At 35.8% G+C, this 27,816-nt stretch overlaps 1 protein-coding gene across 2 annotated transcripts in view; it reads left to right on the top strand.

Moving 5' to 3' along the window:
- CALCR (calcitonin receptor) overlaps positions 1-27,816 on the top strand; it is a 152,782-nt gene that overhangs the window by 62,747 nt on the left and 62,219 nt on the right. Inside the window, exons 3-4 of one of the 2 annotated variants that reach the window (XM_032753485.2) lie at positions 18,770-18,840; positions 27,709-27,785. In XM_032753485.2, coding sequence (XP_032609376.1) covers positions 18,813-18,840; positions 27,709-27,785 — 105 coding nt within the window. In that variant the 5' untranslated portion in view covers positions 18,770-18,812. The remainder of the gene's footprint in view (positions 1-18,769; positions 18,841-27,708; positions 27,786-27,816) is intronic. The other variant, XM_032753486.1, reaches the window with a different exon arrangement.

Raw genomic sequence — 27,816 nt, forward strand, 5'->3', positions numbered from 1 at the left:
AGGGTAAAGAAGAGAGACAGGATTTCATCATTTCTTTAATCTGAAAGCTCTTTGCTCATTTGCATTCAGGATATCTAGGGCAACATACCTTAATGTGATGCTCCCAGGACATAGTATATCAATTACTCCGTCTTCTCTTCTTAATATCTCTGTGCCTCATTTTTTATCTGTAACATGGGGTGACAACAGTACCTACCCTATCCATTATGGTGAGAATTAAGTGAGACGACATATGTAAAGCATTTTGAACATTGTTGATACATAGTGCTAACAATATTAGCTCTTATTATTGCTATTGTTATTTTTATTTACTAAACCCTATCCTCAGTGTTGGTGAGATGCAGTTTTTAAGCTACGAAGGCTAGTAACAGAGCACAGGAAAAAATCTGGCCAAATAGCCTCAATATAATAGTCGAGATTACTCAAAAAGACCAGTTTCAGAGCTGAATAATTTTAAGATTCTATTGAAAATTATTCCTTATAATCATAATGAGAAAAGGTGGTGTAGAGGATAGTATGTGTATGAACAGAACAATTTTTTTTAATTTTAGAGGTTAAAATTTGATCATGAAAGAAAAAATGTTTATCAGGAATGTGCAAAAACAACCCCATAAATGTTTGACTCTCTCCTAAGAATCTTATTGTACAAGAAGATAAAGGTTATTATCTTCATTCTATAAGCTTTTAAAGGACTTTCTACCTATCTAATTCTTGACCCTCTCTCTGACTTATTAGGCCTTCTAGAGGCTACTTTCTTAAATTACAGTTTATGCTGAATGAGAAAAGGAGCAGGCCCAGGTCACAATAAAATAAATATCTATATATTTTTTGGAAATGAAATAAATATTTATTTGTAAATGAAGTAAGTATCTATATATTTATTTGTAAATGAAATAAATATATGTTTATTTGTAAATAAAAACAAATCTCTATATATTTATTTGTAATAAAAACAAATATCTACATATTAAATACTTATTGCATGTCAACTGTTTTATGGACCTAACCTCCTTGAAGATCACATTAACACCGCAAGAGGGGCATTACAATCTCCATTTTTCAAACGAGAAAATGGAGTCTCAAAAAATTGATTTTTCCAAGGTCACACAGCTTGTAAAGACCATTGCAGGAATTCAACTGTAGCCTACTCATTCCACAATGCCATCTGCAAAGTTTAAGTGGTTTTACTGAAAAACCAACCTTCTAGAAAACATTACCTTTTATAATACATACAGAAACATTAAGAATGAAACATGGGACTACTACTCAAATAAATGGAAATATAAAAAGAGAAGAAATAGCTTTTTAAACCAGCTATTCTGTGAGAAAGCAGTGGTTCTATACGGTAGTATTTAATAAGGTGTCCTAGTAAATAAACCTATATATACTTCTTTTAATAGTAGATGTTATTAGAAAGATCTTTTTCATTTAAAACATTTATTACATAAATGATCTTCCTTTAAAATAATTTTTTTCACATTCTATGTGGAACATTTGGGGCTACCAATTGTCATTTGGGATTCCTCATAGGTACCCCAATTTCCTTTGAAGCCAGTATTACGTGAAGACCATGCTAGAAGTGCACTGAGAGGCAAAACAGTCAGGATTCACACGGAAGTGACGTTTCCAGGCTTTCTAGAGTGCAGAACAGTGTGGAGGCAGCAGCTCTGTGTCTGTATTTTGGCAATGGACATGTATTAGGAGAATGTTAATAGTTATTCCTAGCCTTCATGGGGTCTCTGGTTTACCTTAAATATTTTGTTTTGTTATATAACAGGCTTTACCGTCTTACTAATTAGATGCCAGCTCCTAAATACGATAATCATTTGTTGGAAGGAAAACAGTTATCATAAGTTATGTCAGTATTGCTGCTTATCAAGGAAAAAATTTTATGAGTGCTATTTAGAACCATAAAATTTTCCTTGGAATTATATGATACCCCTGCATGTGTAGGGGGCAGATGCAGCCAAATTGCATGGAGCTCTTCAAGAACTGCTGAAGAGCATCTTCCACTCTGCAAGAGAAATTGCCTTTTAATTAGCCTTTTCAGATTGTACAAGCCATAATAATTCATTTCATCAAAAAATATAATTATCTTAAATATTTTAGAATACTCAGCTGGATTTAATTAAGCAAGAGGATGTCCCTGTGTTTATACTCTTCAAATGGTTGCTGATTCCATGTAAACTTCACCAAAATCTCATGTGTATTTTTTAAGGCCCTGAATTACTTGTATTACAAATTGTGATGCGATAAAAGAAAAGAAAGCCTTTTCTAAAAGAAGAAACCAGCCTGAGGCACTGGGAGAATGAAAACATGAGCTGTACAGTCAGAAAGACTTGGGTTTGAATTTAGATTCTACCTCTTGCTAAATGAAAGACCATGGGCAAGTCTCTTAATCTCTCTGGGATGCACTTGAGTTGCTTCCTCAATAAAATGAAGATATGACATACCATACAGGCCTGCTATGTAAAGTAAATAGCATTACGCCTGGTCACACCAGGTCTCCAAATGTTTTGAGGTCCTTTCTGTAATAGTCACAAAGTATACTCTGCCAGACATGTAGTAAGAGGATTGAACATTATTCTGCCTACCTTTCAGCCACCACTGAAGAGGCCGTAGTTAATGGGAACTACATTTTAGCTGGGGCTTAGTTGGCTCCTAAGGAAGAGCATTAAGCTTGGCTGGTTCTAAGTGAAAGAAGTATTCCAACTGGAGGAAATTAAAACTGGGCAGATTTATGGCTGGATTTAACTGTGGGATCTGATAGTGACCTCCACCTCTCTACATTTACTTGTATGCCAATAGTGCATGCCCACCCAGAAAAGAAGATTCTTTCTTTTGCTGGGTCTAATCTGCTGTTAGGCCCATCCAATGCATTTTTATTTCAGATATAAGACTTTTTTATTCCTGGAATTTCCATTTGCTTCTTTATTAAATTTTTAAAATGTCTCCTGAAATTCCCTACCACTTCATCCACAATGGCCATCATTCATTACAGTTTCATCCACTGTATTCGTCATTTTCTATAACTATTTAGTGTATGTTTAATAGCTGTTTAAAAGTATTGGTCTGAAGAGTCCAACAACTGCATTGTCTAAGAATCTGCTATTTTTTTGTCCTATTCAGCAGGAATTACATTTTCCCACTTTTCACATATCTAGTAATTTTTTTATTGAGGATGATTCTCACCTCTGAGCATATACCAGTATGTTCAATAAATTGTTGATAAAATGATTATTATAAAACTCCATGTAAGCCTAGATTTAGATCTCTCAACAATGGGAGATTTGTCTTAAACTCTCCCACATAACAATTTACTAAATTATATATTACTTAGTTGTTTTTAAGGAATTTAGATTAAATCTTGAGTAGTTATAAAATATATATAAGACATAAAAATAATTGTATAATGAACACCTATGTACTAGTTTAAGAAGATCTTTAGCAGTACCTGTAAATCCTTCTCCAATCTCATCCACCATTCACTCCTTCTCATTCAGAGGTAACAACTTGTTATTCTAGAATTTTTAGTTACTGTGTTTATGATTTATTTTCGTAATTACATATGTTTGTGTCCCTATGCTATATAGATATAGCATATATATATGCATATGTGAAAATATATATATATATTATATATATATAGAGAGAGAGAGAGAGAGGTGTTTTTTCACTAAGCATGTTTTTACACTTCTCTTTCTCCTCTCAATTCAAGGTCACCTTCTCTATGAAGTCTTCCCTAATCCTCCAGGCCCCATTCCCTAACTAGCTTTGCTTCCAGGCTTGCTCTTCCCCAACCCATTCTTCAAACAGAATCTCATCACTCTCCTAAATAATTTTTGTTTGTTTGTTTGTTTTTGTAGAGACAAGGTCTCGCTCTGTTGTCCAGGCTGGATGGAGTGGCAGTGGTGCTATCATGGCTCACTGCAGCTTTGAACTCCTGGGCTCAAGCAATCCTCTCGCCTTGGCCTCTCCAGTAGCTGGACTACAGACATGTGCCACTACACCTAGCTAATTTTTAAAAACTTTTATTTTGTAGAGACAGTGTCTCTTTATGTTGCCCAGGCTGGTCTCCAACTCCTGGCCTCAAGCAATTCTCCCACTTTAGCCTCCCAAAGCACTTGGATTATAAGCTTGAGCCACCTTACCCCACCCTCTTTAGAGACCCTTCATCTCTTTTTGTCCAGGCTTAGAAGTGAAGAATTTGGGGGATATACATGTGCAAGCTTCAGTGCTATTTGTAGTTTTAAATGTTCTCAAGTAACTAAAACTCCTTTGGGAAAGCTTTGCTACTCACTGATGGGTGCCTCCCTGGCCCACCAGATCAGATAGGAGTCTTCACGGGGCTGTCACAGAGAGTCTTGGAGACTTTCTGACCTCCAGTGAAAGATGAACTCAGTTTCAATATTAATGAGGGACCTTTCCTCCATGGACATTGGACGGGTCTTAAGTAGCTCCTGATGTTACTCTGAACCAGAAAAACATGGAATAGAGAAATGCCAGTCTACTTTGATTTTTAATAACAGCTTTTAGGAGAAGTCATAGTTTTATATAATCAGTGTAAATAATTATCGAGTACCCACCACTCTACTCTGAGTTCTGCTTTGATCAATGAAATAATAAATAAATGTCCTTGCTCGTGACAAAGAAATTTATACAAAGAAAAAAATCTCAAAAGTCTTTAGTAAGAGTTGTTTATTCTTTATAAAGATATAGATCACTCCAAATCATCGCTGAAAAATCCCTTCTAAATTAAAAAAATATTAAAAGCATTATAAATGTAATGCCCAACTAACTTGATTGGAGGGAAGTTTTAGGTCAAACAAATGATGTAAGTAAATGGTATTTTATGTATTAATCCTATAAATATCCACTTTTTGGGATTCAACTTAAACATTTCTAATTTTACCATAGGAATTTTTCAGTTCTGTATTTAGACTTTCATAATATAGTATTGTCATATATATAATTTATTTGGTTCTAAGTTTGTAGTCAGGGACACAATCTACAAATGCAACATTATTCCTGGAATAAATAAGATTAACTTGAGTGAATGATTTTATTGAGTAAATAAACTGGAAACTTCTATATTTGGCAGAAAGTTAATCTCCACATACGTGAGTATTCCAAATGTTGCTTTGGCCAAATACTTAGAAAGAAAATAAAGCTAGTTTCTGCTTTGAAAGCAGTTGGCCTCTAGAGTATTAGATTGATTCTAAGTTGGAATTTTTTTGCTGAGTTGTCTTAAAACTTTTTTCACTTTGTTTTGTTTTTGTCCTGTGTACTAAAGGGTCCAAAAAGATTTCAGGCTTCTGTTTATTTATATCATTTGACTTAGGAAGCCTATTAGTTCTTAAATGTCCTGTTAGGATCTTTTCCTCTCCAGATAATATATTTCTAATACTTGAATTTTAGAGTTGCCTGCAACTCTAGGAGAAGGTGGCTCCTTAAATTAGATTTTCAGTAGTGAAAGGTAAGGCTTCATCATTTCCTGTCTAAAACCCTGTATTGTTGGGGGCAATTTAAAGAAATTTGAAGAAAAGAATTTTGCCTGGGAATCTTATGGGATCCCTCTCTACCATGCTTTTATCTTAGCTAATATGGCACCACAGTGTCTTGCTCTACTCAAATTCAAGAGGAGGGAACATACACCCCACCTCTCAATGGAAGAGTGTCCATTTCATCTTATAAGCAAATCACATGAGATGAGATAGAATAGCTAGGTAATTTAGTTTTAGTGAGGGAGTAGGAAAGAGAAACCCAAATTCTCAATTTTTAACACAGCACTACAGAAATTACTCCTCTGAAATCAGGGAGACATTACTACAGGGGTACATTACTGCATGTACCTAGGGTCACTAGGTACATGGACAGTAAGATCTTACAGGCCAGGTATAAATTCCAAATCTCCCACTTTCTCATCTGCAAACCTGCTTTTCTCTGAGGGTTGTTGAGAGTTAATTTAGGTAATGATAGTAAAGGCCTTAGGCACCACTCTAGGCATACAGCTATTACAACAAACAGATCACTACATGGATTTGCCAGAAATCTTAGCTCTCTACCTGTAATGCCTTGACTAATCTTCATTTCAAACAGGGTTAGTTAAAAATAATTCAATGACCCTACCCACTAGACCATTCAACTACTTTTTAAATTCGTAACTCTGCTTATTTGCTACATGAGAGTTCAACAATGTTAATAGAAGCAGAATTAGAATTAAGGCTTAAATTCAATAAAACTGCATATAAAAGTAATTCTATTAATGGTTTGATTGAATTTTGTTAAAAATTAAAAAAAAAATTTGTTTAAAATAAAAAGGTCCACCCTCCTTTGTGAGTCCACATGCTCTCTGATAACCACAGTTTTGAGAGTGTAGTATGCCCAACTGGAAAATATACTACTTTTTGCTTTGATTCATTTTCCCCTTTTCTTTACTAAGCACATTGAGGGGTTTTCTTTTGTTTTTGTTTTTGTTTGGTAAAATATCCAATATATACATTAAAATTATGTCAACATCTGTGAAATAAGTGTACACTTATTTTTTCTTTGACTATATGCCAAATGGCAATATATGTGTGAATTGTATTTACTGCATATGTTTTCATAAGATTCTCTGAGCATATCTTATGAAATATCATAAAATGGTTCTGGAACTTGTAAGTTAATCAGAGATTCTAGGTTTCAGGAAACTGGGTATATTAATTCTTAAAATGAAAATCAAAGAAAGGTTTTCTTCTTCATCTTGGTCCATGTGAACAATTTTTTCTTTTTTTTTTTTTCTTTTTTTGAGATAGAGTCTCACTCTGTCAACCAGGCTGGAGTGTAGTGGCGCCATCTTGGCTCACCACAAGCTCTGACTCCTGGGTTCATACATTCTCCTGCCTCAGCCTCCCAAGTAGCTGGGACTACAGGCGCCTGCCACCATGCCTGGCTAAAATTTTTTTTTTTTTTTTTTTTTTTTTTTTTTTTTGATTTTTGGTTTCACAGTGTTAGCCAGGATGGTCTCGATCTCCTGACCTCGTGATCCGCCCACCTCAGCCTCCCAAAGTGCTGGGATTACAGGCATGAGACACTGCGCCAGACCTTCTGTTTTTTTTTTTTTAATGAAGACTTCATCAGCTTGATTTTAGTTCTGCAAAAACAGTGGTGGAGGGAAAGGTTTCTTTGGTTTCTTCTGCTTTTCTTAGTCACTTTCTTTCCTTGGCACCTGATTCAACATCTAGCCTGTCTTGAAAACCCTACACTGAGGGCCCGTCATGGTGGCACCACTGTTCTTTTCAGTCCTGGCTCCTTACCCTCCTCGCTACTCATTGCCCTGACAGCTGACTCTCCCTTTGAAGTACTGCTCCTAAACTAATATTTTCTCCATCAGGTATTAACTGACATATAACACTTGACTTGTCCCCCCCACCCCACTTCTTTTTAACCACTTTCTCACCTTATTAGTCTATTTACTCGTGTGTGTGTGTGTGTGTGTGTGTGTGTTCAACAAGGAAGTATTCTGGGCCTCCTTGTTACATTAAGGCTGCTTACTCTTCACTGACCCTAAATTAATTCTAATTTGGCCCTTTGGGACTTTATTCTTTCCTGATGTATTAGTCCATTCTCACACTGCTAATGAAGACATAGCTGAGACTGGGTAATTTATAAGGAAAAAGATGCTTAATGGACTCACAGTTCCACATGACTGGGGAGGCCTCACAATCATGGCAAAGCAAGAGCAAAGGCATGTCTTACATGGTGGCAGACGAGAGCATGTGCAAGGTAACTGCCCTTTATAAAACCATCAGATCTCATGAGACTTATTCACTATTATGAGAACAGCATGAGAAAAACCCACCCGCATGATTCAGTTACCTTTCACCGGCTCCTTCTCATAACAGGTGAGGATTGTGGGAACTACAATTCAAGATGAGATTTGCGTGGGGACACAGTCAAACCATATCACCTGATTATTAAGCCAACTTCCCGGAGGAAAAGTTCATGCATAGGAAATAAGCTAGGAAGCTGAGAATCTGCTGGTCTTATGCCCCACAACCACCAAGTGAAGCCAAAAAAAAAAAAAAAAAATCACAATCAGCAACTGTTTGACCAAATAATTCAACAAACAATTGAGCCATCTGGATATTTGGTAGCGTGTTATAACAGCAACAGAATCCTGTTTGTTTTCTACAGGGCCATTTAGCAATTTTTGTCTGTAGTGAGGAGATTGTTGCTTTTTGCTTGTTTGAAGGACATTAAGGAAATACACTAAGTAGCATTAAACACTACCTCTGTGACTGCTCTTAAAGTCACTGTGAGTTGGTTATGAGGCCTTAAGTGTGCAAATGAGAAACACACCTGCAGGAGAATATGGATGAGAAACCACGAAATTGGTCTTTAATAAAAACAATTTCATGTCCTAAACTTATGAACCTCCCCAAAAAACCTAATCCTCCTTCAGTGTGCCCTATCTCAGCCAATCCCATCTGCATCAGTCATATTATAAAAGCCAGAAACCTAGTGAAGCGGCATCATTCTCTGGGGTAAATAACTGGGGTTCATGATCTCATACCAAGAAAACTAAGGACACAGACACACAGAGAGAGTGAGTTTAGGAGTGGTAGTTTAATAGGCAAAAGAAAGAGAAAGAACAGCTTTCTGTCTTTTGAGAGAGAGGGACACCTGAGTGGGACATTTGGCCTGAGGTGGAGTGCACCAGATTTTAGAGACAAGCTTGAGAAGGCAATGTCTGATTTACATAGGGCTCAAAGATCGGTTGGACTAGGTGTGATGTTTACATAATGTGTGGGGCTCCTAATCTTATTATGCAAATAGAGTCTTTGCCTAGCTGGCACCTTGTTACCTGCTCCTTCCTGTACATGGGGCTGGCAAAGAGAAGGGAAGGTGGAGCCGCCATTTTGAACATACCTAGTCTCAGGTGGCCTTTTAACCTGTACAAACTTCTAGCTAGAATGGGATGGTAAAAAGAAGTGCGTGCGCGTGATTTTGCCTCCTATTTTGCACAAGAGAGGTTCCCTTTTTATCCTATTTTGTAGACATAGCTTATCTACTTCTCTCTTGATTTAGTCTTTATAACGTATTATAGTGGAGATAAGAAGTTTAGCAAAGTTCCCTGAAGGAAGGAGACAGGGTTGAGAAGAAGGGAGAGAAAGACATAGTGAAATGTTCACAGAAGACCATCCAGCACATGACTGATTCCCACTGCTGTGTATACACTTCGTAAATTTGGACAGTTCTTTCTCCTCCCTGAGTCTTGGTTTCTTCATTTTCAAATGAGGCTTTCATATTAGATAATCTCTAATGTCTGATTGTCTGACTCAAACATCTTTCATGACTAAACTTTCCTGAATCTATCACACTAATTCATATCCTTCCACATGTCCCAAATTAAAGTACAACTATTTTCACAACCAATGTATCAAACTCTTCCTGCTTTGACAAAAACAGATGCAACTGGATGTGCCAACTGATTCTTTGAAAAGGAAACTCAAGCTATTTTGGGGGGGTAGTTCTGCAAAGAACATTGTGGTGACTGAGTTTTTATAGGCTTTTTTTTTTTCACTTAGCTATATCTAGTCTTACCTAGACATCATTGAAAATATGCTTGAATTGCAGGCCTTTTTCAGGTGTCCTTGAAATTACTCAGAACTGGTACCTTCCTTGACACTTCTTTTTATTAAATAGTATGAGTGGTGGGACTATATCAGGAGTGGCAGATATAAATTTCCATAGGGGCCCCACTGCTTATACTATAAAAGCTCTTTTTGCAGCAGCATCTTCAGAGAGGAGATGAGATACCACATGGAAATATTGCTGCACCCCTAAGATTCTTGCATAAGTCTTGTATGGATGCGTCTGCTTTAGAAGGAACTTGGAGATGTCAGTCACAATTATTACCAGAGTGAATAGATAACACTAACTCAGTCTTCCCAAGACAATACCAGAAAAGATTAACTGGACAGATTTTACCTCATTCTTATGGCATGAAATTATTTTATTTCAGGAAACTTAAATTCTTTGTTGTACTAAATTTAAAAAAATACAGTTTTGCCTAGGGGGAAAAAGGAAAGAAAAGGAATAGTAGTTGAGGATATTGAACATTTTGAACACATATCTCTCTTAGGTCTTAAAAACTTACGGATCATGGTAGACATATTTACGAGTACTATTTGAGTGTCTGCCCAAGATGGCAGATCACAGGTTTTACATATGGTGGGAGAAAGAAAAAGACGCTGTTGAGCGGAGGAAATAACACATGGTTAAAGAATTTCTACCGGAATTCGTTGAGCACCAAATATTGCTGAAGTTAGATATTGAAACTCTCTCATGGTCCATTATTTTGCAGTCAGGGGTTTCCTTATTTTCAGCACAGAAATAACTATTTTTAGCTATGCTTAAACAATATTAAAATGATAGTGTTTTTATGGAAGGCAAGTGTGAAATGTAAGATAGAATTTGTTGTTTTTTTTTCCCTGTTAGGGGGAATTTCCAAAGAAGCCAAACAACAATAAGAATTAAAATGGGAAATGTGGGCAATTTTCTATAATATCACTGAATGCTTTCTGTCTTTGTTTGTATATTGTTGGAAGCTGTATTTATGGGTCTATTATGACTATTCATTGGCCACTGAGATTAATTTCCCTTTATAGTTTTGTAATTACATTTGTGAAATACATTTTTTAACACCTAATCACCACCAGGGTACTCTTAAGAGATGTAATTAGAAAGCCCATCAGACATTCTGTCTTCAGTGTATTGCTAATTAGTGTTAATTCATTTTTTTTATTGCAACTTGCTGTTGGTATCATGAATGAAGCCTTCATTATAGAGAATAGTTCTCAGTGAAATGGCATTCCCATTGGTTTAAGAGCCTTCTTTTAATTTGAGGGTTGTTCCTTATTGGGGATTATTGTCAAACTTTTTAAAAAGTATATTTCCAGTTATCTGAAGACAGATTGAAAGCAGACCCAAGCAATTAAGGTGAGACAAGTATAACTTCCCTCCTCCCCCTACTATTTTCTTATTCTGTACTCCAAAGCTACACCATAGGGAACATTCCTCTCGGCAACAGTGCACAAAACACAGAACAAGAACAACATAGTTCATTTCCTCTTTTCTTTTTTTTTCAAAAGCAATTCCTGTATATTGCAAAAATTAGAAAATGCAGACAAGCAAAATCAAATCAAATCAAATAAATCACTTTCAATCCCACCATCTGGAGAGGTTCCAGTACCATCTTTGTCACCTTGCTGTGGAAACTTGTGCAGTTTTCCTCTGTGTCGTGTGGATGTGTGTGTGTGTGTGTGTGTGTGTGTGTGTGTGTGTGTATGTTTGTAATTATTTGCTTTCTCCTTCCTCAGAAAAAGCATATGTATTCACGATATGTTAACTTTGGCCTTAATGTTGTAACTTGCTTAGGGCAATAGGGTGTGAGTAGTTAGGTCTTACCTCATCTGAGCAAAGCATTGCTCCCCTGGCAGGACCATCCTCTGCCCTGAGAACAGCATATTCCAGACGAGGGTTGCTCCATCAGCCCTGGTCACAGAGAGAAAATCATGTGGAGCAGATCCACAGAGGGCGCTTCAGCTGCCCCACAGTTACCATGTAACTTGAGGAAAAGAAAAAATCAGTTCTTTTAAAAAACTGAGATTTGGAGGTTATTTTTTACATAGCAAATCTAGTATTTTACCTAGCCTCTCTAAGACTCAGTTTTCATGGCTGCAAAATTACAGTAACAATAATAGTATCTACATGCGAAGGCTACTGAAAAGATTAAAGGAGGTAATACGTGTATACTCATAGTGCCTGCTGCATAATATTATATTCTTCAAGTCTTTTTTCTATTCACATATAAATATATGTTTACAAAAATAAGATTATGTCGTACATTCAGTTCGTAGTCCCTTTTTAAAGTAATAACATACCAAAAACATCTATCTAGATAATTAAATATTCTAGTACACAATTTTTAATGGCTGCAGAATATTCCATTAGTATAGGTGTGCCAAAGATTAACAAATTCATTATTTTGGACATTTAGATTACTTTCAAATTCCACCACATTAGAGAAAGTTATGATGAACATTTCTACAATCAAATCTGGACCAATTTATAATATCAAGAGGAAAAAAACCTTAGTCAAAGGGTCTGGATGATTTAAGAATTTTGGCATATAGAGTTGTTTACAGCTTACAGACTTATAGTGTTAATACAGCGAAACTTAGCCGGAAGATAGTTATATAATCTTTAAGGGTAGATCAATTAAAGAAAAAAATCATTGACAACTTATTTTCAAACTTCATTATTTTCAGTGTGCATGTTTATTTAAATACATACGTTTCTAGAATCAGTGTGAAATATGGAAAGAAAATAGATTTTGAAGTAAGAACTATTTTCAAGTTCTGTCTCTGCCGCTTATTGACTGTGAGATCCTAATCAAGTTACTTAACTTCTGTGAACCTTTATTTCCTTATATATAAAGTGGAGATTTAAATGCCTATTTGCATTTCATAGGAGGATAATGTAATGTGTATAAATTGCCTGGCTCCTATATGCATTCAGTTCATTTTAGTTCCTTCCTTCCTTTCCCACTAGTTATCCCCTATTCCCAACCCCTCCTCAAAAAAGGAGTCCATTTTAATGTTTTAATTTGGCCAAAGACTACCATATATTCTTGTGTATCAGCCAACAAGGATAACAGATAGAGTTTCTTGATAAACATTAGGTTTTATCTATATCTTTCCAAAGAATATCAGAATTTTCTCTGAGAACAGAGACCAAGATTGGAGCTCTGTTTCCTGTCACCCACCTGGCAGCAATTAGTTCAGGACCCAGAACCTGCACATTAGCAACAGCAGAGAAGCAGTGAACTTAAGTTAGAGTCAACTGGCAGTTGGAGAAGCTATTGCTAGTCAGGGTTCCTTTAGGGAAAGCGATAGATCCTGCTCAGATTAATTTAGTCAACTCAGTTATTCCAGTTCAGCTCATTGACTTTGCATAAATTCTGGTTTAGTTCTACACTGTGTCCTTTAGCTCCTATCACTGAATGCGTACCACCACCAGAGAGAGGTGAGGAGATAAAAGATGTCTTAGAAATATGAGTCAGCTATCAGAAAAATATGAATCGGATTACCTATGGATCTAAGTCATGTAGACGCCTCTAGACACATTCTGAAATAACTGAACTACTCAGTTATTATCCCATCTGCATCCCCAAACAAAATCACATTAGTTAAGATTAATTCTTTGGTATTCCTGATTAAGTTTGTGGGGTTGATTAAACCTTGTTTTATGTGCTATAGTTTTTTATATACTTAATTTTTAAAAAGTGAACTGGTGATATGATCATTGTACCTCATAAATTCGTAAAATTATAATGTGTCATTTTTTTAAACGTGAACTGGCAAGGTGAGTCATATGCAAGTTTCTCACAAGGACTAAGCTTTCTTGAATAAAGCAGGATGTTCAGTTCACCTGAAAAATTAAATTGCACATTGAAATTGACTTTAATATCATCATTTTAGATAAAGTTCGTCAGATCAGACCATTGACCGTTAGCTCTTAGGGTCATGGTGGGAAACAACTGCTATGATGAAAACTATTTGTATATCGTTGCTGACATTTAGAGATCCAACTTGGTTGGCCATCCCTTATATCATTAATCTCACTTAATTGCTCTGTTTTTCAAGGGAATCTAGCTAATTTTACAGAACCTTTTGTACTACTTACACAGCTATGAAGAAAGGATAATTTCCAAAGGCACTCAAATTTCAGGAAAATGGATTCTTAAATAATTTAATAGGAAAAAAGGAAAGTTTGTAATGATTAAATTACATTTGATGGTGCTTTTCTTTATTAGTAAATATATGCACTGAAATTGGAAATGCAGGAGCAAGCTTGTCTTTTATAAGGTTCTAGATGAAATATCTTTGTGTGAAATCCTGTAAGTGGTGAGAGGACTGGGAGATATGTGTATTAAGGGGGTGCATGAGGATAGCTCCCGTTCAAGCTTTCTCTGCAATACAGAAAGACTCTGTAAGAGCAAGTACTGCATTTGGATTCAGTAAATATTTGATGAGTGAATTTATAAACACAATAAGTGCTCTGCTTCATTCTACCCCACCTCTATTTCTGCAAACACAAACATACAAAGATACATGTATGTACAATGCATAGCAAGGTTATGGGGGAGAGGCAGAAAATGAACAACCCCAGACTGGTTTATTGCTAGTAAGTATTGGTACAACAGGGCCTGTGGCTAACAGCCAGCAATTGTTCTAATTGGTGGATGTTGCAGTGGCAACAATTGTTAAATACATTGAATAACACCCCGATGTCCTTTTATTTAACCTCATTTTATTCAAGTCTGAGCACATTCTTTCTTAAAATAGTCTTGATATCAGAACCAAACAGAATTTTAAAGGTGACTAAGATAAATTAAACTGGGCAAGAGGATGAACTATCGTTATGGTTATTTCTACCCAAACTAGACCAAGCTTTAGAACTTCACTGCAGAATATTGAAGCCAACCAGGAAAAATCTTTAATGCAAGACAGATTAGTAATTTAGAACATGAACTAGGTTGGACCCTATGATAGAGTTTTAATTAGAGCTCTTCCACTAACTTTCAAACAGATTTAAAATAAATCATTCAGTAGGTTTTCTTTTGGTCATCTATAGAGTGAGAAGTTGGGGATATTTTAATTCTAAGATCCCTTCCAGTTTCATCATTTAATAAAATCAGGTGTACTTTATTCTGAAAGAGGATTTTTTGAACAGTGTGTGTATAAGGACAAAATGATATTTTGTATAAGGACTATATCTTAATCCCACCATTTTAAATTCCTGTTGGTATTTATAGAATGGTTTCATATGTATGTGGCATCGACTTCTACATAAATATTTTAAAACTTGGCTTAAAAGAGTTTATAATTTATGCCAACCAATTTAGTTCCACTCAGTAAGTCTCCTGTTTAAGATACAATAGAAGGGTAATTCATCAGTATTTGTGAAAGTGGACTTTCAAAACCAAGCACCAACATATTTAACCAATCATGTATTTACCAGAGTTTCACTTAGCCAAACAAGCGTGGCAAAGTCCTGCAATTTCTTTTCCAATATAATAAAGAAATGCTGATAAGTCTGCAACATTTATATTTTACTGCAGCTTTTTCTGCTAATCAAGAGACCAACATACTTTTCATTCAGGAAATCAATGGAAGTCAATTATTACCCAGACTTGGCCATCCATTCCTTGAATGTTCATTGCACATTAGTATTGGTAAATGTAATTAGAAATAACAGCTAATTTAAATGAATTTATTTAGAGGATCCATAGTTGCAGTATTTTGCAGAACTTTTAATATCCTAACATACTTGCGTATTTCCAGAGAAGAGCACGTGGTATTTCACATTTCACAAACTTTGTTCCAGTGGACTACTCATTCCTCTTTTTGTCATTAATGAGTGTTCACAGAGATCATATTTTGTAAAACCAATGTGGAAATTCTGTTTTAGTTTTCTATTACAATGTCAAATAGAGTCAATATTTATCTATACATTGCTATCTTGTCTCTGTCTGCCAAATACATGTTTTGTATTTTAGTGATGGTTACATTAGAGCCTATCTTGGAGTGAAAAAGACCTTTAATTATAGTCCAGTTGTCTAATTTTATAAGTAATGAAATGCATGCCCAGAAAGAGATAGTAACATGCTCAAGAGTCATGTGGTGAGTTTGAAGTTGTTCTGGGATTACAATGTGGATCTCTTATTCCTTTGCCCACTATTTTTTTTCCATTATGCCATACTGACTTTTCTTCTAATACTTGCCATAGTTGATCTTAACAGAAGTTGAAAAGTTACAAAGAAACCTTGAATATGCTAATTACAATCAGTTTCTCAAAATAGAAGACCCTTCTGATAATTCAATTTCCAATTGTCCAAAACTGAGTTTACTTTATTCTTCATATATGACAGTCTTTATGTAGTGACTAAGAACACAGATTTTGGAATTAGCCCGCTTAGGGTTTCTTCAGTATGCTTAGTGATTCCAGTATCTTCATGCTGATCCTTTAGATTGGATTATTTTTCTCCCAATCTCTCACATATAGAAGTTCAGCTTTACCTTAAGAAAGCATTGAAACACATCTAATAAGTGCATGATGTATTTTTAATTAAATTGATTTGAATCAAACAGTTTCTATCTCCCCTTTATCATGGCTGTTATTAGAGTTCCGATACTATAAAGTATACATGAGGTTACAATGCCCTTTTCTTAAATTAGTTTTAATTAGACAAATCATATCCAATTATCCATTAATAATAGCGATTTGAGTAATGGCACAATTCTGAACTGCACATAATTCTGAACCATTTCTCTAAGACCTCCTTGTTTATTAACGTTGCCTGACCAACTACTTAGATGTCATGTATCTGTTCATTCAATGAATACTTATTGAGCACTTACTATATGCAAGGCTTTGTGTTGAGTCTTGTATTTAACCACTTTGTTACACAGGATGTGGTACTCAAATTCGAAGTAAAGCCTACTTATTTTTGAAAACTTCCACCAAACTAGTATACATCATTGCTTCATTTTACATCTTATATCATTGTTTTGTTTCCCATTAGCAAGTATAATTAAAGTCACTTAAGGAGATGGGTCTTAGAGTAGAAATGCTGACAAAAATGTGACCAGTAACTTTTCAAAATTTGTCAAGTAGTTTATGCCATTTCCACCAGGTTTAGGCTAGCATCTTGGAGTAGAAATGTGCTTTCTAGCCATTTCCCCTTAATAGCTGGAAATATATATCCATGCTGGATTATTCCTACCAGGGATTTCTGGACTGTGGACTTTTGGTCTTTGAACTTCTAGAGAGTTATAATAAAAACATCATCTATGTGCTTAAAAATAACAGTGAAAATAACATATGAGTTGATAAACAGATATAATAGAGATCAAGAGTGATTTGAGACTGGGTTCTCCATGGAAACTGAAAAGATATGAAGGACATGGCTGTTAGATCTTCTTTTCATTTATACCCTCAAAAAACATGTATTGAACTAGTATGATATGGAAAGCCCTGGGCTGGTTGTAGTCAGGGATATTGTTAAAACAGAAATAGCTTGGTGGTTGGAGAGACCACTCTGAGGGCACAGGACTAGGAGTCAGAACACCTGATTTGTCTACTCAGTGACTTCATGACTGGAAATTAACCTAATCTCCTAATCTCCTTGAGCTTTGAGTTGCTCATCCACAAACTAAGTGTAAAAGGAGAATCTACAACATTTTGTCTTGAGAACTAAATCAAAAAACATGTATGTAATAATCTAGCATGGTACTGAAAACACAGTAACAATTAAATGCTAATTAGATGATGTACACACATAATGCAAGCTACAAAATGCTTAAGTTTATAAGAGCTCAATGTGCTCAATAAGAGCTAAGTTAGCATGATGTTGTAAAAATACATAGCTGAGTCAGGTCATTGACATGAGTAAAAGAAAAAGTCTTCTTTCTTTCAATATGACATCATTTTTATTCTGTTTCCCCTATCATCTGAATTATTTCTTTTACATTGTGTGTCATGCTGTTTACCCAGAACAGCTCTCCAATGCAGAAAGTGCCAAGTCTTTCTACCAGCTAGACTTGGAGCCTGGATTTAGATAGACATTTTAAACTCATGAGGAGGAGTAGGAAGTCACTCCGTTTTGCTTAATGTGGCAACATAAATTGGGTTTGTGGCCATATTATGCCTTGGCAAGTTAGTTCCTGTAATAATGAAGAATGATTTTCAAATAGGTTGTATAATCAAGGAGTTGTCCAAACAGAAGGTTTTGCTGTGGCAACAAACCAGCCTATCCTGTGGTTTCACAAAATTCATTTGCTTATTCACTGAGACTGCATCTACAGAAACATATTAAATAGAATTGTCTAGAAAGAAATGCCAAATTTTATATTTGAAAAAGATTCTAGGCCTTGGGTAACAACAGCTCATAGCTGTTTTGAGACAAGCCATGTTCCTTTTCACTACTCTTTGCCCACATTCCTCATCCTACTCCTTGTTCTCATAGCCAAGATAATGGTGGAAAGGTTCTTGACAAATACTGCTCCAAAAGAGTAATTGCCTGTGAGATGCCCATTATAGTATTGGGCTTTGTACCAAGGCTAGAGAATGTTGAAGACCTCAGAAATCCCACTTTTGTTTCATGAAGGGGAAAGAGAGAAAATTATAAGTGAAAGGGCAGCTTGTTCTCATGACTTGCAGGCTTAATCAACTAGAGTGGTTTAGAAATTGCCATTGAGCTAAAAGAGCATTTTCCAAAGTATATTCTATAGATGGGTTATTAATTGTTATCACACCATGAAAGTGTTTCATGGTCAATCAGGTTTGGGAAATGAAGAGTTAACATCAAAGGGGTCTTTTTCGTACAGAAAAATTAGAGTCTTTAAAGTGCTAATGTCTGTAGTAAATCTCTGAGAGGAGAATAGGAAATACTTAATTTCCTAAACTTATTTGGCCATGGAAACTTTATTTTATGCTGCTTCTCATGGGATTGTTGCTCTTCTATGGAACATGCTTTTGGAAATGCCAATCTATGAGAACAGACACATTATTTTCAGACATTGACATTTTGTACTCTTTCCACAAAAAATAAAGATAATTTAACTTTACTTTTTGAGTAAATTTGTTCCCCTTACATGAAGACATTCTGTTCAGTCATTATCATTGATTTACTGATTTTGATTTTATTTATTCACAGAAGAAATGATTCCCACTGATCCACCCACTTTTGCCACCCCAGGATGCAATTTTCTGGAGAGAAGATTAGTGGCAAGTGCCCATTTGTGGATATAAACCAGTGAAGATTCAGTTGTCCCACCAGAAACTGAACCTCTTACAATGGTTTCTTCATTTGCATGTTCTAAATCAGCCACAACGATCAGATTTTTAGGCTCCACATTGATCTGGTTTAGGCTCCGCATTGACTCTGGCAGGATGGGGCTCCTGTCCGGGTTTTTGTTTGAAAAAAGTGGTTAAAAGATGTGTTGGAAATCATTACCCTAAGGAGCCCGATTACTGAGACAGGTCTTGTATACTTCTCCTATTCAGAGAGGGCATGACTAAGTAGTCATTCTATAGATAAGAAGCTGGTATAAAAGTGAAGCTCTTTGTTCAAAAATAATAATAAAGGGAGAAGCAGAAGTTAGAATTTCTTGGCTCCACGATTAGGGCACTTTAAGTAAAGAACAATGCTTCCTGTCTTACTAAATTATAGATTGACATTCTTTAGGTTCTGTCCCTAAATTATCCCTTAAACCAAGCAACCAACATTTACTGAGCATTTGCTATGTTCCAGATTCTTCTCTAGGTTCTTGGGTTGCAAGAGTGAAAAAAAAATCCTTGCTATGGAGATGGTAATTCATCAAGAAGCAAGTAAACAAATAATCTTATGTCAAAGTTAAACTTGGTTTTGATTTTCTTTGAGTGATCTTCTTGGTGTACCAGATGGTTTTCTGGTTGCAGTTCTTCTGTATCACCTATTTCCATTCCAATTTGAAAGTTCTCAAGGTGCATTTCATACCAACTAACTGCTGTTTGGTGATATTGTCCTTTCTACCTGAGTCCAGGTTTCACTCTCTAAGGCTCAGGTCAAAGCTATTCTCCTGAAGGTCACTGAACTGTGAACATAACAATATCACCCTGAATCTTGCCTGTTTTAAATCCTACACTAATCAGTCTCTAGATTCCACCCTCCAATCTATCCATCCTTTCATTCTGTCTTTTAATCATCTCTTCAACTAAGCCATCAGCCTCTGTCAGTTTATCCCGGATTTTCCACAGTTATCACTCTCATTAACTCTCTCTCCCATTCTTTTCTTCCTTCTAATAATCTCAGGAAAGGGAAATTATCTCATTCTTTAGCCTGATTCTACTCGTTTGCCTGCTTTTCTCTCTGAAACTGATAAAGCACCTCCTTTCTTCACAGCTCTACCTGTATATGTTTCTTTCTCCCCTCCTCAGGAGTCACCATAAAGTGCTTTTTTTCAAAAAGCCATATCTACAAGGCATTGTTTAACCCAGGACAACTGCAGTGCAAATTTTCTGACTAGAGGCATGCTTGGTGAGCAGAGATCTACTATAGTTTGGGCATGAGGCATTTGTTAGTTCCAAATAAAGTAAGTCTTTAAAATTAAGACCTCTTCAATTAATAGGCAAAACAAAAGAAATTGTTTCTTATCTAAATCCCCTCTTTTGTTTCCGAATATTCACTCTCAGATCTGTTTTCATACTGTTTTTGTTCTTATAAGCTGTTTGTGATACATGTGTAAATGTCATGTATGGGGCTTTAAGACCATGGGGGTCCCCTTTCCTACAGCAAGATGACTGTGCAGCTCATTCACCTTAAAGTGACAAGTCTCCCATTGCCTCCAATGCTCCTCATTTTAATAGCACTGTTGAGTCAAACAGCAACTTCTACATTACAAAATATCAAATACATAACATGGATAGTACCATGTACTATCAATTAACCATCTAATCACCACATATTCACCTTCATAAAGAAGCTGGCTTCTCACCATATTAGCTCTCACATTTGGAATTAATAAGTAGGATCATGTCAAGAGGAGATTTGGCTTTTAATTCTGGCACCACCCATGGTGTTCTACATATCCTTCTCTCAGAGGCTAAATTACAGGACAATCATGAGCAGTCAACTTTAGGAATTTAATGTATGTCTATGACTTCTTTGTACTTTGTAAAGTGCAAGATATAGACAAAGAAAACTGTGTCTGTTTCACAAGTATGTATACATCTCAAAAACTCTTTCACACCAGGAAATAAGTTTCACCCAATATATGGAGGTAGTAATATTCCCAATCAACAAGAAAGACACAAATTAAAAGTTTGCCTCCTCCACCTACATTCCTCTCCTGAATTTCTTATCTGCCCTTTTAGCAAGCCACAAATCTAAGAGACAATTTTAATTTTTCTCTATTTCTCTTCATGATCACACCGGTGCTTGTTACTTTAAGGGGGTCCTGTAATGTATTCCTAGCCAATGGTTCTTTGCACTTACTTAAAGTTTGTAGGGAATTGCTAAAGAAGAGTAAAATTACACTCATTTTTATAAAGAACACGAGTTGGAGGGATTACAACTTGAAGCAGGGAAACTGGTCTAGAGGCTGTTGCCAGGGAACTGAAAAGAAAGATGGTGACCTGCACTAAGGTAGTAGATAGGATGGACATGTTTGAAAAGATCCCGAAATGCAAATAGAATCAGAGAGTCCTAGAGACTAGAAGCTTGGCATGAAGAAGTGAGTGGAATCAGGAATGATCCCTACTTTCTCATTCATACAATTCATGGATAATTGTGGAAGACACTGATATGAGAAATGCAAGAAAATGGACAGAGAAAATAATAAATTTAGATTTGCCAATGTGGTGGTGTGGTGAGGATACAGTTGTAAAAAATCAGAATTCCATGTTTTATTTAACTCATTAGATCACAAGCCACCATCATTATCAATAATAATAAACATGTGTATGCAGTTTTGTGATGTGCCAAGAATTATCTAAAAAATAATTCTTATCTGAAAGGGTTTAGCATTAGGTAAGGTTGTTAGGATGTGTATATATGTAGATGAAAATACATAGAAATACACAGAATGCCAAATGGGTAGTTTGGGTAATAAATTTCCTAAGCATTCAAAACCTACTTTTTCAGCCGTATTTCCACTTCCTAAGAGGCTTTATGCTCCAGCTAAATTAAACTATTATATTCATTATTCTTTAGTTATCCTAAGTTTTCCTAGATCCATATGTTGTTTTTATGTGCTTTCTCTGACTAGGTCTTTGCTTTTCAAAACCCTATTCAGGTTTTCAAATTTTATCTCAAAATATAATTCCCTCCCTGATCCCCCAATCAAAAATTATATAACCCTCTTATAAGGCCCTACATTTTTGCAATTTCATTGAACCTTTTATTCAGTCTGCATTTGAGTTATTTTGCAACATCTTATATCATTTATACCCTTTCCCACTCAGATGCTCAGCTTCTTATACTGGTATCATATCTCATCCAGCTCATATTTACATTTCGTGCAGTGCCTCAGCACTTAATACGTGTGTGCATGTACGCTTCTAATTTACTGAGTGGACTTGAAATAAATCAGAAACAATGAATAATGATCAACATATAAAATGACATTTCAAAATTATAATTTACATTCTCTATTTCCTGTTATGCCAAGAGGTAAACTGAATAGAATTTACTCATTGGGGACAAGTATAATAGGCATACATTGTAGACAGTAACTTATATCTGGAAAAATCTGTAAATACTTTTTTTTTTTTACTATTCTTTGTTTTTTTAAATATGTGAGTGCATATTTTATTTTATTTTTTTCTTTTAAAAAAATAAAATTTTTACACCTATTGACCCGCCCTCTAAGTTTCCTCCCTTCACACCCCACTCACCAACAGGCCTTTGTGTGTGTTGTTCCCCTCTCTGTGTTCATGTGTTCTCATTGTTCAACTCCCACTTATGAGTGAGAACATGTGGTGTTTGGTTTTCTGTTCCTGTGTTAGTTTGCTGAGGATGATGGCTTTCAGCTTCATCCTTTGCAAGGATATGAGCTCATTCCTTTTTATGGCTGCATAGTATTCCATGGTGTATATGTACCACATTTTCTTTATATAGTCTATCATTGATGGGCATTTGGGTTGGTTCCATGGCATTGTTATTGTAAATAGTGCTGCAGTAAACATACATGTGCATGTGTCTTTATAGTTGAATGATTTGCATTCCTTTGGGTTTATACCCAGTAATGGGATTGCTGGGTCAAATGATATTTCTGGTTCTAGATCCTTGAGGAATTGCCATACTATCTTCTACAATGATTGAGCTAATTTACATTCCCGCCAACAGTATAAAAGCATTCCTCTTTCTCCACAGCCTCACCAGCATCTATGGTTTCTTGACTTTTTAATAATCGCCATTCTGACTGGTGTGACATGGTATCTCACTGTGGTTTTGATTTACATTTCTGTAATGATCAGTGATGTTGAGCTTTATTTCATATGTTTGTTGGCTGTGTAAATGTCTTCTTTCGAGAAGTGTCCATATCCTTTGCCCACTTTTTGATGGGGTTGTTTGCTTTCTTCTTGTAAGTTTGTTTAAATTCCTTGTAAATTTTGGATATTAGACCTTTGTCAGTTAGGTAGATTGCAAAAATTTTCTCCCATTTTGTAGATTGCTGGTTCACTCTGATGATAGTTTCTTTTGCTGTGCAGAAGTTCTTTAGTTTAATTAATCCCATTTGTCAATTTTGGCTTTTGTTGCAATTGCTTTTGGCGTTTTTGTCATGAAATCTTTGCCCGTGTCTATGTCCTGAATGGTATTGCCTAGGTTTTCTTCTAGAGTTTTTATGGTTTGTGATTTTTATTTAAGAATTTAATCCATCTTGAGTTAATTTTTGTATAAGGTGTAAGGAAGAGGTCCAGTTTTAGTTTTCTGCATATGCCTAGCTAGTTTTCCCAGCACCATTTATTGAATAGGAAATTCTTTCCCCATTGCTTGTGTTTGTCAGGTTTGTTGAAGATCAGATAGTTGTAGATGTGTGGTGTTATTTCTGAGGTCTCTGTTCTGTTCCATTGGTCTATATGTCTGTTTTGGTACCAGTGCCATGCTGTTTTGGTTACTGTAGCCTTGTAGTATAGTTTGAAGTCAGATAGTGTGATGCTTCCAGCTTTGTTCTTTTTGCTTAGGACTGTGTTGGCTATACAGGTTCTTTTTTGATCCCATATGAAATTTAAAGTAGTTTTTTCTAATTCTCTGAAAAAATGTCAATGGTAGTTTGATGGGAATAGCAGTGAATCTATAAATTACTTTGAGCGGTATGGCCATTTTCACAATATCGATTCTTCCTATCCATAAGGATGGATTGTTCTTCCATTTGTTTGTGTAATCTCTTATTTCCTTGAGCAGTGATTTGTAGTTGTCCTTGAATATGTCCTTCACATCCCTCTTTAGCTGTATTCCTGGGTATTTTATTCTCTTTGTAATGATTGTGAATTGGAGTTCATTCGTGATTTGGCTCTCTGCTTGTCTATTGTTGGATTAAAGGAATGCATTGATTTTGTATCCTGCGGCTTTGCTGAAGTTACTTCTCAGCTTAAGGAATTTTGGGGCTGAGATGATGGGGTATTCTGAATATAAAACCATGTTGTCTGCAAACACAGACAATTTGATTTCCTCTATTCCTATTTGAATACCCTTCATTTATTTCTCTTGCCTGATTATTGCCCTGGCTAGAACTTCCAATACCATGTTGAATAGGAGCAGTGAGAGAGGGTATTCTTGTCTATGCTGGTTTTCAAAGGGAATGCTTTCAATTTTCCCCATTCAATGTGATACTGGCTGTGGATTTGTCATAAATAGCTCTTATTTTGAGATATGTTCCATCAATACCTAGTCTATTGAAGTTTTTAACATGAAAGGATGCTGACTTTTATCAAAGGCCTTTTCTGCATCTATTGAGATAATCATGTGGTTTTTGTCTTTGGTTCTGTTTATGTGATGGATTACATTTATTGATTTGCGTATGTTGAACCAGACTTATGTCTCAGGATGAAGCCGACTTGATCATGGTGGATACGTTTTTTGATGTCCTGCTGGATTCAGTTTGCCAGTATTTTATTAAGGATTTTTGCATCAATGCTCATCAGGGATATTGGCCTGAAGTTTTCTTCTTTTGTTGTGTCTCTGCCCGGATTTGGTATCAGGATGATGCTGGCTTCATAAAATGAGTTAGGGAGGAGTCCCTGCTTTTCAATTCTTTGGAATAGTTTCAGAAGAAATGGTACCAGCTCCTCTTTGTACCTCTGGTAGAATTCAGCTGTGGATCCATTTGGTCCTGGACATTTTTTGGTTGGTAGGCCATTAATTACTGCCTCTATTTCGGAACTTGCTATTGTTCTATTCAGGGCTTCAACTTCTTCCTGGTTTAGTCTTGGGAGGGTACCAGGAATTTATCTATTTCTTCTAGATTTTCTAGTTTGTTTATGTAGAGGTGTTTACAGTATTCTCTGATGGTAATTTGTATTTCTGTGAGGTCAGTGATGATACCTCCTTTTTCATATTTTATTGTGTCCATTTGATGCTTCTCTCTTTTCTTCTTTATTGGTCTAGCTAGTGGCTTATCTTTTTTTTTAATTTTTTCAAAAAACCAGCTCCTGGTTTTATTGATTTTTTTGGAGGGTTTTGTGGGTTTCTATGTCCTTCAATTCTGCTCTGCTCTTAGTTATTTCTTGTTTTCTGCTAGCTTTTGGATTAGTTTTCTTTTGCCTCTCTAGCTCTTTTAATTGTGATGTTAGGGTGTCGATTTGAGATCTTTGTAGCTTTGTGATGTGTGCATTTAGTGCTATAAATTTCCCTCTTAACACTGCTTTAGCTGTGTCCCAGAGATTCTGGTACATTGTCTCTTTGTTCTCATTGGTTTCCAAGAACTTCTTAATTTCTGCCTGAATTTCATTATTTACTCAGGAGTCACTTGGGAGCAGGTTGTTCAGTTTCCATGTAATTGTGTGGTTTTGAATGTGTTTTTTAATCCTGAGTTCTAATTTGATTGCATTGTGGTCTGAGAGACTGTTTGTTATGATTTTAGTTCTTTTGCTTTTGCTGAGGAGTGTTTTACTTCCAATTATGTGGTCGATGTTAGAATAAGTTCCATGTGGCACTGAGAAGAATGTATATTCTGTTGATTTGGGTTGGAGAGTTCTGTAGATGTCTATTAGGTCCACTTGATACAGAGCTGAGTTCAAGCCCTGAATATCCTTGCTAATTTTCTGTCTCGTTGATCTCTCTAATATTGATAGTAGAGTGTTAAAGTCTCCCAATATTATTGTGTGGGTGTCTGAGTATCTTTGTAGGTCTCTAAGAACTTATTTTATGAATCTGGGTGCTCCTGTATAGGGTGCATATATATTTAGAGCAGTTAGCTCTTGTTGAATTGTTCCCTTTACCATTATGCAAGGCCTTCTTTGTCTTTTTTTTTTTTTTTTAATCTTGTTGGTTTAAAGTCTGTTTTGTCAGAGACTAGGATTGCAACCCATGCTTTTTTTTTGCTTTCCATTTGCTTGGTAAATTTTCCTCCGTCCCTTTATTTTGAACCTATGTGTGTCTTTGCACATGAAATGGATCTCCTGAATATAGCACATCGATGGGTCTTGACTTTTTATCCAATTTGCCAGTCTGTGTCTTTTAATTGGGGCATTTAGCCCATTTACATTTAAGTTTAGCATTCTTATGTGTGAATTTGATCCATCATCATGATGCTATCTGGTTATTTTGCACAACAGTTGATGCAGTTTCTTCATAGTGCCATTGGTTTTATATTTTGGTGTGTTTTTGCAGTGGCTGGTACTGGTTTTTCCTTTCCATATTTAGTGCTTCTTTCAGGAGTTCTTGCAAGGCAGGCCAAATGGTAACAAAATCTCTCAGCATTTGCTTGCCCAGAAATGATTTTATTTCTTCTTCGCTTATGAAGCTTAGTTTGGCCGAATATTAAATTCTGGGTTGAAAATTCTTTTCTTTAAGAATGTTGAATATTGGCCCCCAATCTCTTCTGGCTTGTAGAGTTTCTGTTGAGAGGTCTGCTGTTAGTCTGATGGGCTTTGCTTTGTAGGTTACTTTGCCTTTCTCTCTGGCTGCCTTAATATTTTTTCATTCATTTCAACCTTGGAGAATCTGATGATTATGTGTCTTGGGGCTGATCTTCTCATGAAATATCTTAGTGGTGTTCTCTGTAGTTCCTGAATTTGCATGTTAGCCAGTCTTGCTATGTTGGGGAAGTTCTCCTGGATAAAGGATAGGTAAATTCTATAGGTAATACAGTGGATATAGTGCAAGAGGAACTTACCAGTTAAGATACAATCATAACCACTCACCCCTATTTGGAATGTAGGTTTCACACAAATCCCATTGATGAAAAGAAATATATGTATGTTTCAAATATTTAACCCTTTGTTAAGTTTTCTTGTGTAAAATTATCTGCAGAGCCATGAAAAACCGTTTGATATTTGTGACTAAGCAGCCTGTTTGGATGATTATGCTCTTGAGTATGAATGGTGAGCTGTTAAATGACATACTCAATCATTGCTATGGAAGAAATTTGTTCTTACTAGCAACTTGAAGCTTAAAGAAACATTTATAGGAAAGAAAATTACTCAAAGCTTTAAATAAGGCTACTTTTAGAGTTGGCCTTAGACTACCTAGAGGGCATGACAATTAATCTTCACAAATATAGATTTTATTTGTTCATGTCCAGTGAGGTGACTTCTTGGTGGACGTCTTCTTTGCAATTTTCAGCAGCCCTATTGATGACACATGTTAATTGAAGCTGACATGGGTTGCTCTTGCTCTCTTGGAATGTCTTTATTTCTGTCCTAATATGCAAAGGTAGTGCCATAATTTCTTAATAGGAGGGCCTCAGGTATAACAATCTAGTTGACAGGAAAAGCAATGGAATCTTCACTGCATTTGCATCACAAGCATACTGTTTTTTCTTACATGTGTTTTTTAGGGTGTCTTGGGATGTTGATCCTCTTTAAGTCAAATAGAAAAAATGAAAATGAAATGCCATAGCCAATATTAGAGATATGTTAATTTTAGTCTTTGTTGCTTTTATATTTTTCTAGGACAAAGAGATCTTCAAAAACCAAAAATGAGGTTCACATTTACAAGCCGGTGCTTGGCACTGTTTCTTCTTCTAAATGTAAGTAAAACAAAATTATTCAAAGCCATGC

This window comes from Hylobates moloch, unplaced genomic scaffold, assembly GCF_009828535.3.
Source record: "Hylobates moloch isolate HMO894 unplaced genomic scaffold, HMol_V3 SCAFFOLD_1, whole genome shotgun sequence".
Lineage (NCBI taxonomy): Eukaryota > Metazoa > Chordata > Mammalia > Primates > Hylobatidae > Hylobates > Hylobates moloch.